The sequence below is a fragment of the Lagenorhynchus albirostris genome, chromosome 5, assembly GCF_949774975.1.
Source record: "Lagenorhynchus albirostris chromosome 5, mLagAlb1.1, whole genome shotgun sequence".
NCBI classification, from domain to species: Eukaryota; Metazoa; Chordata; class Mammalia; order Artiodactyla; family Delphinidae; genus Lagenorhynchus; species Lagenorhynchus albirostris.
Genome location: NC_083099.1, coordinates 50,561,166 through 50,575,118, shown reverse-complemented (window position 1 = coordinate 50,575,118; position 13,953 = coordinate 50,561,166). Strand labels below are relative to the sequence as shown.

Here is a 13,953-nt window from a genome sequence, read left to right as displayed (position 1 = left end):
TCACAGGATATTGAATACAGTTCCTTGTGCAAGTAGGACAAGTAGGACCTTGTTGTTTATCCATCCTCTATATAATAGTTTGCATCTGCTAATTCCAGACTCCCCACACTCCCAACCCTCCCCCATGCCCCCCACCCTAGCAACCACAGGTCTGTTCTCTATGTCTGTGATTGTCTCTGTTTCTTAGATAGGTTCATTTGTATCATATTTTAGATTCCACCTATAAGCAATATTTGTCTTTCTCTTTCTGACTTCACTTAGTATGATAATCTCTAGGTCCGTCCATGTTGCTGCAAAAGCTATCTCATTTATCATAGATTTTAAATGAATGACAACATTCCTAGGGTTAAAACCTATTTTTAAAATTCATAGTCCTCTTGGGAGTCATACATCAATGCAGGCTTGGGTGTGGAAGGATGCATGTCACCCTCGTGTTGTCTGCTTCTCTAAGGGATACTACTTCCTACTAAAGAGAGAGCAGGTTAGCCTAGTGGTAAAGAAGAGCACTGCAAACTGTCACTCATCTGGGTTTACCCTACTTTTGACAGACACTTCCTGTTTCTCTTACCCCGGGCATGTTGCTTAACCTCCCCTTATTCCACATGTATAAATATGGATAATATTACTTCCCTCATACGTTTAGTGTGAGAAGGAAATATAGTTATTTATAAAGCGTTTGAGGGACTTCCCTGGTGGCGCAGTGGTTCAGAATTCTCCTGCCAATGCAGGGGACTTGGGTTCCACCCCTGGTCCGGGAAGATCCCACATGCTGCGGAGCAACTAAGCCTGTACTCCACAGTTACTGAGCCTGCGCCTCTAGAGCCCTCAAGGCACAGCTACTAAGCCTGCACACCACAGCTACGGAAGCCCGCGCGCCTAGAGCCGGAGCTTTGCAACAAGAGAAGCCACCGCAATGAGAAGCCCGCGCACCACAACAAAGAGTAGCCCCCGCTCGCTGCGACTAGAGAAAAGCCCGCCGGCATCAATGAAGACCCAACACAGCCATAAATAAATAAATAAATAAATAATAAAATAAAGCATTTGAGAGCAATATGTAGAACACAGTGTTTAGTGCACATTGTTACTATTACGACATCTCTTGTAGACATTTTTCATTTTCTCTCCATGGCACCAACGATTCCCATAGGAGACAATATGCCCTGCCCTGTCCAGCTACAGGGCCTTGGTAATCGCTGTTTCTCTGCCAGGAAACCAGTCCCTCCTCAGTCACATCACATTATACTTTTTCTTTCCCCTAACTGGGTAACCTCCCTCATGGCTTTTAAAATTCAGCTGACACTTGGATTTATCAGCTCTCTCCCCTCATGCCCCTAATTACATCAGCTACCCATACCTCTCAAGTTAGTAATTTTGCATGTATCTGTATCATTCTTTGATTTCCATTTGTGTTCCCCACGAGACTATAGTAAGTTTCATTGTGGAAGAGCTTGAATGTTTTATGTCCATTGTTGTATTACACTCGGCCCTCTGTATTCGCAGTGTTAGTTGAATCTGAGGATGTGTAACCCAGGATATGGCAGGCCGGCTGTGCTCTGCTACTTTACATAAGGGACTTAAACATCTGTGGATTTTGGTGTCCATGGAGGATCCTGGAACCAATCCCTTGTGGATACTGAGGGACGACTGTATTATATTATTATTATTATTATTTAGCATTGTGCCTGGGATAGAGTAGCAGATATTTATTGACTGAATCCATTTAGTTTAGGGTTAACATATACAACAAATCCAAGTGCTGCTTGCAGTATGCTGTGGCAAAGACCCAAGTTCTATCAGTGCTGCAATGAAGAAATACGAGCTTGGGCAACTCGTTGAATCATGCTAGACCTGTTTCCTTAGATCTGTAAATATATAGTTTGCAGGTGCTTACCCACCTTGAGATAATTTTAGAGGATCCATACATGCTTAAATCTCATTTAATGTTTCATATATTTTAATATTTAATAAACTGATTTTTTTAAAAAACCCTCAAACTCAATGTTATATACCAACTTTGAACACACTAGAAAATTGCAACTTCTCAAGGGGGAGTGAGGGTGGGGGAGGGATGGACTGGGAGTTTGGGATTAGCAGATGCAAACTATTATATATAGGAAGGATAAACAACAAGGTCCTACTGTATAGCACAGGGAACTCTATTCAATATCCAGTGATAAACCATAATGGAAAAGAATATGAAAAGAATATGTACACATAGGTATAACTGAATCACTTTGCTGTACAGCAGAAATTAACACAACATTACAGTCAACTGTACTTCAATAAAATAAATTAAAGCTGTGACAAAGCAAGAGAGAGGCATGGACATATATACACTACCAAACGTAAGGTAGATAGCTAGTGGGAAGCAGCCGCATAGCACAGGGAGATCAGCTCGGTGCTTTGTGATCGCCTGGAGGGGTGGGATAGGGAGGGTGGGAGGGAGGGAGATGCAAGAGATATGGGAACATATGTATATATATAACTGATTCATTTTGTTGTAAAGCAGAAACTAACACACCATTGTAAAGCAATTATACTCCAATAAAGATGTGAAAAAAATAAATTAAAAATAAAAGAGGGGCTTCCCTGGTGGCGCAGTGGTTGAGAGTCCGCCTGCCGATGCAGGGGACACGGGTTCGTGCCCCGGTCTGGGAAGATCCCACATGCCGCGGAGAGGCTGGGCCCGTGAGCCATGGCCGCTGAGCCTGCGCGTCCGGAGCCTGTGCCCCGCAATGGGAGAGGCCACAACAGTGAGAGGCCCGCGTACCGCAAAAAAATAAATAAATAAATAAATAAAAGAAAACAGCAACTTTTCAATTTGTAATCTGGGTTATTCCATTCATGTGCAGAATGTCATTCAGTATGAATTTTCCACTGAAATTTTAAGGCATGCTTTTTAAGAGTAATTATTACCACTTACAATTACCTATCTGAGGAAATGTAGATTTCCTCTATCCTTTGGAACCAAAACAAAACAGAAAATTCATAAGATATTGAAGCTGATATGTGACTTTTTCTTTCAAAAATTCTAAATTTGTCTTCACTAAAATAGCCCCTTTGTTGTCATTGATTAACTTTATATCTAAATATTACATAGTTTAATTTTTTTAAGAGTTTAGTCATCCTTTGTTTCTTTATTTTTTTTGCGGTACACGGGCCTCTCACTGTTGTGGCCTCTCCCATTGCGGAGCACGGGCTCTGGACACACAGGCTCAGCGGCCATGGCTCACGGGCCCAGCCGCTCCGCGTCATGTGGGATCTTCCCAGACCGGGTCGCGAACCCGCATCCCCTGCATCGGCGGGCGGACTCCCAACCACTGCGCCACCAGGGCAGCCCTGTTTCTTTCTTTTAAACTATTTATTTTATATTGGAGTATAGTTGATAAACAATGTTGTGTTAGTTTTGAGTGTACAGCAAAATGATACAGTTATAAATATACAAGTGTCTATTCTTTTTTCAAATTCTTTTCCCGTTTAGGTTGTTACATAATATTGAGTAGAGTTCCCTGTGCCCTACAGTAGGTCCTTGTTGGTTATCCATTTTAAATATAGCTGTGTGTACTACATATAATAGTTTAATTTATAAAAATAAATGTTTACTGATTTTAAAAGTCTAGTTTTTATTGAGGCTGTATATTGGCATCCTGAATAAAATTTCTGTTGGAGAAAGGGATTTTAGTGCTACAAATTATTAAGTTTCTTTTTTAAATCACATTTTAGAAGATGTTAGTAATCCCTACAAATTCTAATCGTCTATGATTCTTTAACAATAACTCGTCTTCAATTTTTTTATCACATTCAGTCAGCGACAAAGGTGAAAATGGTAGACATGTTAACACAAAAACCTGCCTAACGCCAGCAACCACTGTGGAGAGCAGGACAGGTGAGCAGGAACAGAAGTGGTTCTAGCCAGTGTCCGAACCTCAGGGTGTAGTCACATTTATGAGTCTCTACACCTCATACTTCCTTGAGAGTTCAAACTGACCAGTCCCTTGGCTTGTTGTAAGAATTACACAGGTTTATTCCTCTTCCATGGGTTGAGAGCTGAACGTTGGGCAAAACCCTTTGTTATAGAGCACACTAATAGGAAGTGTCTCGTTAATGCCGTTTTTGAATCCTACTATATTGTAGGTGCTTAAAGTATATTCCCCTGTGTAATAAATATGCAACTTAAAATCCCTCCTTTATCCCCTGGAATCATTCATAAGCAAATATTAGTGTGTGCTAACAAGCTCCTTTAATTGGAGGACCAAAGGCAGGTTTCTCTTCAGCCCTGGCTTAAGGTGCTCCTAAACTCTTCTTTCATGATTTAGAAGCTTTGGTTTTATCACCAAAGGTGATTGCCTTTCTTCTGTCTAGGAGTTTTCAGTTTAGAATTAAGAGGACTGGCTTTGAAGTCAGACGAATCTTGCTTTGGATCTTAGCTGTAACATTTAAAATAGGAATAAACTCTCTGAAACTCGTTTTCCTTATTTGTTCAATGGGATCATTAAAAACATGTACTTCATAGAGCTGTTTTGAATATTAAATGAGATGATACACATACAACCTCTGGGACAAAACGTTACGTAAGGTTGGCTTTGGCTATATTTTATGACCACGGTTGTGATCATCGTATAGTCATCAGAGGCAGCCGGTGGCTTGAAAGCATTGTCTGGGATCATCCGTTTCCTTGCATTTGAAAAGCACTGTCTCTTCACCTGTTTTATCATCTTCCAGGAGGCTGGTTCTCGTTTTTCACATAAAAGTGTTCTCTGCAAGCAGTAAGAGAAGTCCATCCCTACACGTAAATACTTTTCAAGTCTCTGCTGCGTCGCATTTCCTAATGTCCCGTTGGCCAAAGCAGATCACATGGCCAAGCCCAGAGACAAGCAGAGGAAATGAACTCCACCTCTTCAGGTGGGAGGCTGCCACATATCGGCCCGTTTTTCCTTTTAGTCTACCACAAATAGTAAGCAATAAATAGATTCTCGTCATCTTGAGAAAAGATAGTCTTCTTTCTGTTGATAATAAAGCTGTGCTTACATAAGCACTTAATCATTTCTAAGCCTTAGGAGGTGACTTTGATAGGTATCCTTTTTCCCATTTACAGGTGAAAATAACTGGCATTCGGAGAGTTCAAATGGCCGTGCCTGACTTGACATACTAAGTCAGCTTGGACAAGATTTTGAAGTCTTCTGATTGAGATCATGGTTCTTCCTAGAGTATTGGACTTAGCTTATTAAAATTACTCCCCTTTAACATTTGTGACAATTTGGTACCATTACTTTGTTTTTCACTATGACCCAGTGGTCATTAGTTTCCCAGTGAGCTTGATCCCTGTGCTCAATTCTCAAGACATAAGAATAATCCATTTACAAAACAGAAGATAAGCTTCTTATAACTTTGTAATCTAATTCTAGCCTCGGTTGTTGTTTTGTCCTTTTGAAAGCATCGTAACCCATCTCCTTCAATGAGCCGTATTGTAAGAGGTTGGACTGCTTATGAAGGGGTTAAATGTGTTCTTACGGTCATAATAAGTGCCTCCCTTTCAGTTTCACTGAGTAACTTAAGGCCATCCTTGCACTAGTCTTGAAATCTGGATGAACAGTAGCCCTGAAGGCCTGATAAATTTCACGCTCACTCACAAGGCCATATAAGATCAAGATCAAGGTTATATATTAGAGCTACGTAACCATGATCCACAGTGGTTCCATAACTGTGTTTGGAATTTAAACAATTTAAACCTAAAACTCAAGTTACTTACATTCCTGCCCTCTCCTACCTTTGTTATTTATTTATTGGTTGAGAAGATTAATAATAATGTTTATTTTGTATTATATTTTATAACTTTCACATACTTCATTTAATTTTCACAGAAGATTGGGACATAGAATAATATGGATACTATTATAACATCTGTATCTCCTTATAGATGAGAAAAATTAGGCTCCAAAAGGTAGGCTGCTTTCCTGAGATCATGCGGCAAGAAAGGAGTGGAGCTCAAGCTGAACGTGCACCCCACCTGCCACCCCTCATTTTCCTGACTTAAAGCATATGCTTTCTTCATTACCACGTTGCCTCAGTTTACCTTTGCAGAGCCATGGAGAACATGCTGACTTCATTCTGGTCTCCAGTACTCTTTGTTTTGGATTTAATTATATACTGAATCACACTGTTATTTAACTGTTTCGTAAGTTCTTGTTTCCTTAATGATATGGTGAGCTTTTTAAGGCACTTTTTCCTCCTCTCTTTCTCCTGGCATCAGCCACCATCCCGTTGGGAACCTGAGGCAGGCAGCAAATACTTGTAGAACCAGCCCCGCTTCTCACTAAGAATGACCCAAGCTGAGTCTGTCCGGCGGCCGCTGGAAAATGACGGGTGTTTTACTGTCTCATGTGCTTGCCTCTTTAATCGAAAGCAGATGCCAGACTGCCCCAGAAACCCTCAGGTTTGTTTTCTCCCCTTTTATCTAGGCTTCCCTAAAGTACATCTGCTCACATCCTATATTCATCCACGATTATCAGGCCCCGCGTGGTGGGTTTAAAATAGCTAACATGCACAATCGTCAGACATTTTGGAGGCCTGCTGCAGGACCCTGCAACAAGTTGAAGGGCTGTGAAGGTCAGTCTCTCCTTAGGCTTGCAGTGAAGGCCTAGGCAGTTTCTGGTAGCCGCAGGGAAGATTTCTTTGGTCAGCATGTGCCATCCCCTGCCCCCATCCCAGCCCCTCACTCCTCTCCTCCCCTCCTTTGTTAAGGCCACGTGCTTCTTCTTAGCTCAGCATCCCAAGCATACATTCTATTTTGAGACTACCTAGTCTTTGACTTAGTTAAGCCACGTCATATGTAACATACTGCGTTCTCCTAGGTTTGCAAACCTCCATTGCTTTTTACTAAAACTTATTTTTGGGTGGTCAGTAAATGTGAGCGTCTCACCACTCTCCTCCTCTTATTTTTACCAGTTCCTTTCAAGCTGTAAGGAATGCTGCTGTAAGTGGTTGGAACTTTATTAGGTATTCATTCTTTTATTCATATTTATTCACAGGCAGTTTGCTTGATGCTAGGATGTTATTTATAAAGAGCAAAAGCAGGCAGGATCCCTGTGTTGATAGTTTTTATGGATTGACAGGGAAGAGAGGCTTCAATCAAATGTTTAGATAGATAAGCGTGGATTGCCGTTCTGGTAGGTGCTGCAAAGGAAGAGACACGTGAAGATCCCTGGGGCTAGAACCACAGGCAGGCAGATCAGAGAACTTTGCTGGGGAAGGGGTCCTGGAACTGAGATCTGAAGGCAGAAGAGAGCTTACAAGCCATGGAGAAGGGAGTCAAGTAAAAGGGCGAGTATGACACAGTATGACCCATACCTCTGTTCTAGTACCAACAAATGTGTGTGCAGGTTTGGGGGTGGACAGGATATAGTGGGGAGACTTGACATTACCCGAGAGAATTAGGGAAAACATCCCTCAAGAGTGTCCATTAAACTCAGTCAGGAAGGATGAGTAGAAATTATGTGAAGAAGAGGAAGGGGAAAGAAGACACTCATGGGAGCCCACAGAAGGGCCCAGCAACGTAGAGACCAAGTAGCTGGAGGAGGTGAGGGTACAGACAGGGACACGCCGTGAATGGCCTTTCAGGTAATGGCCGTGTAACATCTTACACGCAGAGATTCTTACTGCTGCATCTAAAACAGTTTTCCTGGGCTAGAAATTTTTTCCACCAACCTCAAGAATAAAATACTACGTAAAAGTCCAATTGATGTGTACATTTCAAAGTAAAATTATGAGGGACTTCCCTGGTGGTCCAGTGGTTAAGACTCCACGCTCCCAGTGCAGGGCACCTGGGTTCAATCCCTAATCAGGGAACTAGATCCTGCGTGCTGCAACTAAGGCCCGGTGCGGCAAAATAAATAAATAAATATTCTTTAAAAAAATTATGGGAGGACACACACACTCTTCACCAGTGATATCAGGTTCTCTTAAAAAGGCCCAAGTTAGTGGACTCCAAATTGAAACTGGGAATGAGTGAAATCTGAATTAGGAAACTTACTCTGTAGGAGGGTTCTTTCTTTTCACATTCGTAGCACTACCACATGTCCCCTTTCTTTTCATGTGTACTTTCCTGAAGGTGAGATGGGTACTCCTGCTTTGTGAACATCCTCAGATGGAGGGAACTTACCCCTGCTCCCTTTCCCCATCTGACTTTCATCATCTTCCATCAGGGACTTCAATAAAAGGAGACTTCAAAGAAAATGAACCTAACAAATTTTAAATCGAAGAGGCTGTATTTTTTTTCTTTTCACTTTTCTTAATCTTCCCTATACCAGGTATGATCAGTGATAGGTACTTGATGGACATAGTACCCAGAGGCCTAGAGTGAGTTTTATCTTAATAGCTTGTCTACCTTAATCTCTTCCAGGTGAAAGGATGAGGAATTTTTTTTTTTCCTAGCAGGTTGCCTGCTATATTGGTTTGCTGTACAAACAGAAGACCCCCTTGGACTGCCAATGTGTTATCTTGTAAATTTTTTCTTTGTAGTCAAGGAAGAAAGTCAAGTTATATGGTAATTATGCTTGTTTGTTACCACAGAAGAAAAAACTTAAGAAAGAAATTATTGCATAGTTGATATAGACGGTGATGAAAAACAGAATCCTACTAAAGACACTGGATTTTCATGACAATATTTATTGTTCTAATATAGGATGAAGAGGAAGAAATCAAACAAGAAATTAACATGTTGAAGAAATATTCTCATCACCGGAATATTGCTACATACTATGGTGCTTTTATCAAAAAGAACCCACCAGGCATGGATGACCAACTTTGGGTATGTAGTGCTGCCCAAATTTGCTTTTCTTACATAGAAAACACCCAGGACTGAATATGCATTTCTCTATCCTCATTACTGAAATGCATTTCTCTATCCTCATTACTAGGTTCAGTTGTTCTTTGAAATCCTTTACTCCATGATATCCATAAATTGTGTTTTTGACGTTTTCTCCCATTTCCTTGAATAACTCTATCTCCTATCCCTTAATGTGGACCGTCCCTAAAGCTAGTTGTTAGATTCTCTGTTTTTTTCCCCACTAATGACTACCTTCATTGAGTTTTTATTATACTTTAGGTACCATGCTGTTTGCTTTTAATGAATCTCATCATTTATTCCAGCTCTTTGAGGTAGACATTATTATTATCTTCATTTTTTTGTATGACAAAACTAAGGTTTACAGAGAAGTAAACTCCTGTCCTGTATCTTGGCTTAAACATCTTTGCTGCAAGCAGTTTCGCCACAAAACTCATTGTCCATAGACAATTTTGCTGTAAAAGATAAAATAATGAATATAAAATAAAGGACAAAAGGAAACATGAAAAACTAATAACAATTTTTAAAAGATTTTACTGTGAAAAATGAAAGTTAAAAAAATATTTGAATACGTTTAAAAATGTGTGTAGATCTATGGGTATAGTTGTATTCAGGTATATTTTAGAGAAAGCTGGTATTGAATTCAGGTATCTTTTAAAGACTTTTTTGATGTCCGTCATTAAAGATTCAGGATCTAATATTGAATGTAAGTTCTTTACAATATAAAAAATACAGAAAATGCAATAATCAAAGTAAAAAATGCAAATAGCTAATTTAAGAAATATATGATGAGAAGGAATTTAGTAGCCTTTAGAGATGAAGAGTTTTTATAAATCAATAAGAAAATATGTGAAATGATTAATAGAAAGATTGAGTTAAGACAGGGCAGCAATTAACAAAGTAATAAATATCAATTACCAATAAAGTATAATCTTACTGACAATATAAATGCAAAAGAAAACAAGAATTAGATACCACTTCTTACCCAGGAGATTGACAAAGGTTTTTTTTAATGATATACTCAGAATGGACATTCACGCCCCCTGCTTGAAATGAATGTTGGTACAACTTTACACAAGGACAGTTGGAACACACACATACACACACACACACACAGATATATCTATATCTGTATCTATATCTATATTTAATCTCCCAAAGAAAATGCCTTACTTTTGACCCAGTATTTTCACACACAGGAATGTATCCTAAATGAATATTGGGGTAACTACATAAAAATATATGTAGATGCTAACTAATAGGGAATCACTTAAGTAAATCCATTAAGGGACAATATTCAGCCAGTTAAAATGATGTAGATCTATGTTTACAAATGGATGAACGTGAACAATTATAGTAAGGGTTTTTAAAAGCTTTTTTAGAGGCTATGATTAGATATAGTACATTTTCTTTTTTTGTGTCAAAAAAAGAAAGAAAAAGGAAAAAAATATATATATACATATATTAACATGACGGGGGTGTCTAGAATAATGTAAGCCAATAATGTTGAAGATATTTGTTTCTGGGTAGTAATTTCAGTAATTTAATTTTGGAAACTTTTTTTCATGTCTTTCTTAATTGCTTCTCATTGGGCTATCTTTGCTCCTCATATAGACAGGCTCTGAGGACAAGGAATGTGTCTTTTGCATCTCAGTGTCTTCCTCAACACTAGGAAGGGGCTGGGCATGTGATGCTGACAAAATAGTTGTTTTATGAATGAAAGTGATATTATTGGTACAAACTTGGTTGCTATGATTATGATTATTACTACTACTATTATTGGTTCAAACCAATAATTGCTACAGATACTTGTGAGAGTTCAGTTTCCCTGTGGCCTGCATGTTCAGCAGGATACGATGAGATGGCACCAGTTTAAATATCTCTGTGTTCCCAAAGGACTTTTATACTGCCAGGAATCTAACATTTTAGCAATGACCCCTGCCTTACTTCAAGCTGCAGCAGATGACAAGAGGAGAATGATAGCTATTTTGATACTGTCTGCAGAAGCATTTTTTGGTTTGGTCAGAGCTATGGCTCCAGATTAAAAGAAAGCATTAATACAGCTTTGGAATCACCTCTGGCTTATCACTTGAGGTAGTACAACTATTTCCAGATGAGTCACACGTAACTATTAATATCATTCCTTTTGTGAGATGGGCCAGACAGGATAGTTTTCTTATTAGGCTGAACTATTAAAATTTAGGTATATATATTACAAATCATTGGCTGAGGAAGGAGACGAGTGGTCAAGCAGGGCTTGACTTTTTTTCACCTTTTTCCTAATGCTGAGATTTTTTTAAGCTGGAAAGAAAATTAGTTGTCATTTATTTTACAGTGAAGCTAATTGTCTTTCTCAGAGCCTCCGAGCTCATTAATGGATGGACACATGACAAGAATGCAGCTGTCTTGAAATGTGACAGTTTAGCTTGGCCTGAAGTTCTGCAAAAGGCACTGGAAGTTTTGGGGTTTTTAAATTTTTTTTTTTTTTTAATGAGCAAAATCTGCAGTCCATTTTCAGACTGGCACTGGAAGAAAGAAGCAAGCCTGTTTGCATCTGCACGGCACAAACAGGAGGTTTTATCCTCTGGAAACAAGTCACTGCCCACCATTTCGCACCCTGGCCAGTGACTCTTCCCGTGGAGATGGCTGTGGTTCCTGGGAGCTAGGAGCCTGCATGAGTATGTGTCCATTTATTCATCCATTCCTTCATCCATCCAACAAATACATATCAAGCAGTTGCTAGACGCAAGGCACTCTTACGGACACTTATGATATATCAATGAACAAAAGTGATAAAAGCCCCTACCTGCAGGCAGCTTAATTCTTGCTACAGACCACAAACAATGAACATAATAAGTCAGAAAGCTACTCAGCATGCTGGAGGAGGATAAATGCCTGGAAGAGCAGGGAACGATTAATGAGGATTGTGGGTAGGTGCTGCAGTGGCCAGGGGAAGCCCCATTGTAGATACCTGGAGGAAGGGCATTCCAGGCCCAGTGTTTTCCGGGAATAACAATGAGGCCAGTGTGACTGGAAGATGTGGGAATGAGACCTGGGGCCAGATCAGGCAGGGCCTTACAGGACATTGGCAGGATGTCAGCTTTTACTCTGAGTGAGCTGGGGGCCACTGGAGGGTTTTGAAGATGAAGGGATGGAATCTGACCCATAGAGTGAAGGGGTCCCTCTGGTTGCTGGGTTGAGACTAGACCAGATGGGGGCCAGAGGGGGAGCAGCAAGGCCAATGAGGAGACTGTTTCAGCAAGCTGATCCCCTTCCTGAAGTTCACAAAGGGGCGTCTGCAAGTAGTGATCACTTCCAAACCTGTGCCACGGGGGGAGGAACTCTGCCTTCACATTCCATTTTCTCCACCTGCAGTCAAATGCTGGTGGCAGAATGCGGCAATTATGTGCCCCACATTCTGCTTGGTAGACAGAGAGCATCCCTTTTGTCAGATGTGTGCCCATGCAAAGGACTCTTCTGACTGTCCCCACTAGAAATGGTCTATTAGCTTCATGTCACTGGGGATAAAAATACAAAGCTATGAAATGCCTCATGGGTACAAGAGCATCATTTCTTTTTCTAGTTGTTCTTCTTCTATTTGATGGCAAACTAAGGAGGAACTTAGAAAATTAAAGGCAGAACAGAAACATAATAGTTGGCAAATTAACACCAGATCACAATATTGATGGGAACTTGGTTATAGAATATATTAGTGTGTACTTGTTCCAAGACCTCTGACTCACTAAATTTGGGCCATTCTGTGTTAATAACAATGGCAAGTAATATTTAGCACCTACCTACCGTGTGCCAAGTCCTGTATTTGTTTGCATTGTCATATTATTTCATTAGGTCTTCACAATCCCTCTACAAATTAGATATTCTCATTATCCCCGCTTTACAGATGAGGAAATTAGCCTCAGAGCAGTTAAGAAGTTTGCTTAAGGATTCACAACTAGTGAGTGATGAAGCCAGTGTATTAGCTAACCCCAAGGTGCCTCATGCTAGAATCAGGCCCCTGAACCCTACATTCTTCTCCTTTTTGTTGTGAAGAGTAGTTCCAATAGTTGGGAAAATAGTTTCAGAGGTTGGTGTTCCAAATAGGACTGAAGCTTTGCCTTTACACGAATCTATTTTGAGTTCACCGTTCATCTCCATTTGTCAGTTTCCCCAGCTTTCAAAGAGGACAGCAAGACCTGCTAGCTGCTAGGAAGACAGTATTTCTTAAGTCTAAGAAATATACTTTGAAAAGCACATTAAACCTTTTGGGAGTGTTTTAGCAAATAGTTGCAAAGGTCACAGAGAGTTGACTCTTTGGGCTAATGGCATTCTGTTAGGATTACATTTATATAAAAATATTATTATGGATTGTATAGAGACAGAGCCTGTAGCAACCAAGCGCAGCACTCTCTAACATTTATTCCCAGTTTTCAGGTGACAGGAACTATTCCCCAGGTATTTCTTTTGCTGTGGCTGGAGGACAGAGGTTTGCACATAGGCCACCAACCAATATATGTGCTGTTTCAGGTGTCTGATTGAATTATAATCTGTGTGAATTCTATCAGTCTTGTTGTAGAGATAAACTGTTGTTTAGTACCAGCTCTTTGTGGAAATACAACTACTTCTGATAATGGCCAAGTAATTCTCCCTTATCAACTGCTCAGGGCCTGATCCGGAAATCAAAAAAGGGAGCTCTTTCAATAAAGATTCCGATCTCCGAAACAAGGCGAACCCTGACACACAGCATGGCCATCTCATTCTGCTGCATCTCAGCAAAGAGAGGCTCTCCACTTTGCTGCGCCATTCAGACACCGGGAGTGAGAAGGCCTGTCTATTGAATGGGTTAATTTCCTAAAGTTAGAAAGCGAAATCACACGTTTTGCTACCTTTTTTGATACCACCTCAACAATCACGGGTCTAGACTACCTTATAAAAGGAAAAACATTTCTGATTAGCTTCCAAAATGTAGGTTGGTCAAGTGACATAGCAGATTATTATACTGAGATGACTCAATAAGCCATTTATTAGACTGTATCCTTGAAGACTTGTAGAGCTAAGAAATTATGTTGTGTGCATTTAGGGGAAACATGCTAGCAGCTGCCTGAGACCTGGCC

General features: G+C 40.2%; 1 protein-coding gene across 1 annotated transcript in view; it reads left to right on the top strand.

The window, feature by feature from the left end:
* The window catches only part of TNIK (TRAF2 and NCK interacting kinase), a 169,070-nt gene that overhangs the window by 8,278 nt on the left and 146,839 nt on the right, over window positions 1–13,953 (top strand). The window contains exon 2 of the mRNA XM_060150000.1: window positions 8,681–8,806. Coding sequence (XP_060005983.1) covers window positions 8,681–8,806 — 126 coding nt within the window. The remainder of the gene's footprint in view (window positions 1–8,680; window positions 8,807–13,953) is intronic.